We start from the raw sequence: 1,688 nt of genomic DNA, 5'->3' as shown, positions 1-1,688 counted from the left end.
ATATATATGTGTGTATATATATATATATGTATGTATATGTATGTGTATATATATATACGTATATACATACATATACACACACATATATATGTATGTGTATATATGTATATGTGTATATATACATGTGTGTGTTTGTATGTACATACATACATATATAAAACTCTTCAAAGATGAGCTCTGGTGGCGCAGTAGAGATACTGCCTCGGAAACCCAAGAAGGGGTCGCTATGAGTCGAGATCCACTCAACGGTGGTGAGAAAAGATGCAAATGCCATTCTTAACTCAGGCTGTACAAAATTGGGCTGTAGCCTGGATTTGGTTTGGGGGCCATACGTAATTTGCTGACCATCCTTGATGTCTAAGAAGTCCCAGGGTAGGGGCAGGTCTGTCTGTATTATTCTATGAAACGTCAGCACCACAGGGCCCGGCACACAGAACACAAGGACACGAGGAAGCCCCATGGCTCCCGGGAAGGCGGAACTAGCCCCGTGGTACAGATGCAGAGACGGAGGCCCAGAGACAGGGTGTGGCCTGCCCGGGGTGCTCTGGGTGCCCTGAGCAGCCCCACAGGTCGCCGCCTCCTCTGTGTTCCCGGCTCTGCCCGCACCCGTCCCACCGTGCCCCTGAACCTACCTGGGTGTGGGTGTGGCACACTGGGGCCAGCCAGGTCCACGCGGCCACTCGCCATCTGCTGTAACCGCGGCACGTCCACAGCTGTGAGCCATGACAGTGACTGAAGGTCCCCAGGAAGGTCGTCATTGGCAGCGGTGGCCAGGAGCCTGCAGGGAGGGGCAGGGAGCGAGAGCCGGCCCCAGGGGGCTCCCCTACCTCTGAAATCATCCCCTCAACCCCTCACCTTCCCAAGCCTCCCTCCCTAGACTGCCAGCCTCGCCCCGTCCCCAAGCTACGTTGGGGACCTGGTCCCAGGCCCCCCTTTGGCAGCTGGATGACACGTCCTCAGCCTACCCCTCCCTCCCTCGTTGAAGGCGCATTACTCGGCACCGGTGGCGGTGGCTGTCAGTTACCATCGACTGGATTCTGAGTCATGGTGACCCATGCGTGTGGAGCAGAACTGCTCCGTGGGGTTTTAAAGGCTGTCACTTTCCTGAAGCAGATCCCTGGGGCCTCTGGGTGGGTTTCCACCGCCAACCTTTTGGCTGGTGGTGGAGCGTTTAACCACTCCCCCCACCTCCACAATTGTAATACACGCATGTAGCTGGTGTGCCAGGCAGCCTGCCGGGTCCTGCACAGGTATGAGCCCCGTGGCACTCCTGGGCACCCTGGGTTGCAGCTGCTGTTGACTTGGCCTCTGACTCAGGGTGACCCAGGCACGATGGTGCTGGACGTTGGTGATCCACAGGACCCTCACTGGCTGATTTTCGGAAGTATACCAGACCTCTCTTCCTGGTCTGTCTTAGTCTGCAAGCCCCGCTGAAACCTGTTCAGTGTCATAGCAGTATGCAGACCTCCGCGGACAGATGGGGGGTGAATCGGCCGGGAATCAAGCCCGGGTCTCCTGCATGAAAGGTGAGAATTCTACCCCGAACCTCTGACTCTATGAGGCAGACAGTCATGAGACTTCCATTTTACAGATGGCAAAGCTGAAGCTCAAGAGGCTGAGTCGGAGCTGTGTGGGCCGTGAGAAGTGGATCTGACCTGGGACAGAGTGGGCAGAGTGGGCAAGGACTG

The 1,688-nt window shown here is 55.9% G+C and overlaps 1 protein-coding gene across 1 annotated transcript in view; it reads right to left on the bottom strand.

The window, feature by feature from the left end:
• Positions 1-1,688, bottom strand: part of FOXN4 (forkhead box N4) — a 27,430-nt gene that overhangs the window by 7,645 nt on the left and 18,097 nt on the right. Inside the window, exon 2 of the mRNA XM_007954979.1 lies at positions 633-778. Coding sequence (XP_007953170.1) covers positions 633-778 — 146 coding nt within the window. The remainder of the gene's footprint in view (positions 1-632; positions 779-1,688) is intronic.

The sequence above is a fragment of the Orycteropus afer genome, unplaced genomic scaffold (assembly GCF_000298275.1).
Source record: "Orycteropus afer afer isolate SDZICR_OR568_19922 unplaced genomic scaffold, OryAfe1.0 scaffold00487, whole genome shotgun sequence".
Taxonomy (NCBI): domain Eukaryota; kingdom Metazoa; phylum Chordata; class Mammalia; order Tubulidentata; family Orycteropodidae; genus Orycteropus; species Orycteropus afer.
The sequence above is the reverse complement of the archived record's forward strand: the minus strand, read 5'-3'. Positions and strand labels throughout refer to the sequence as shown.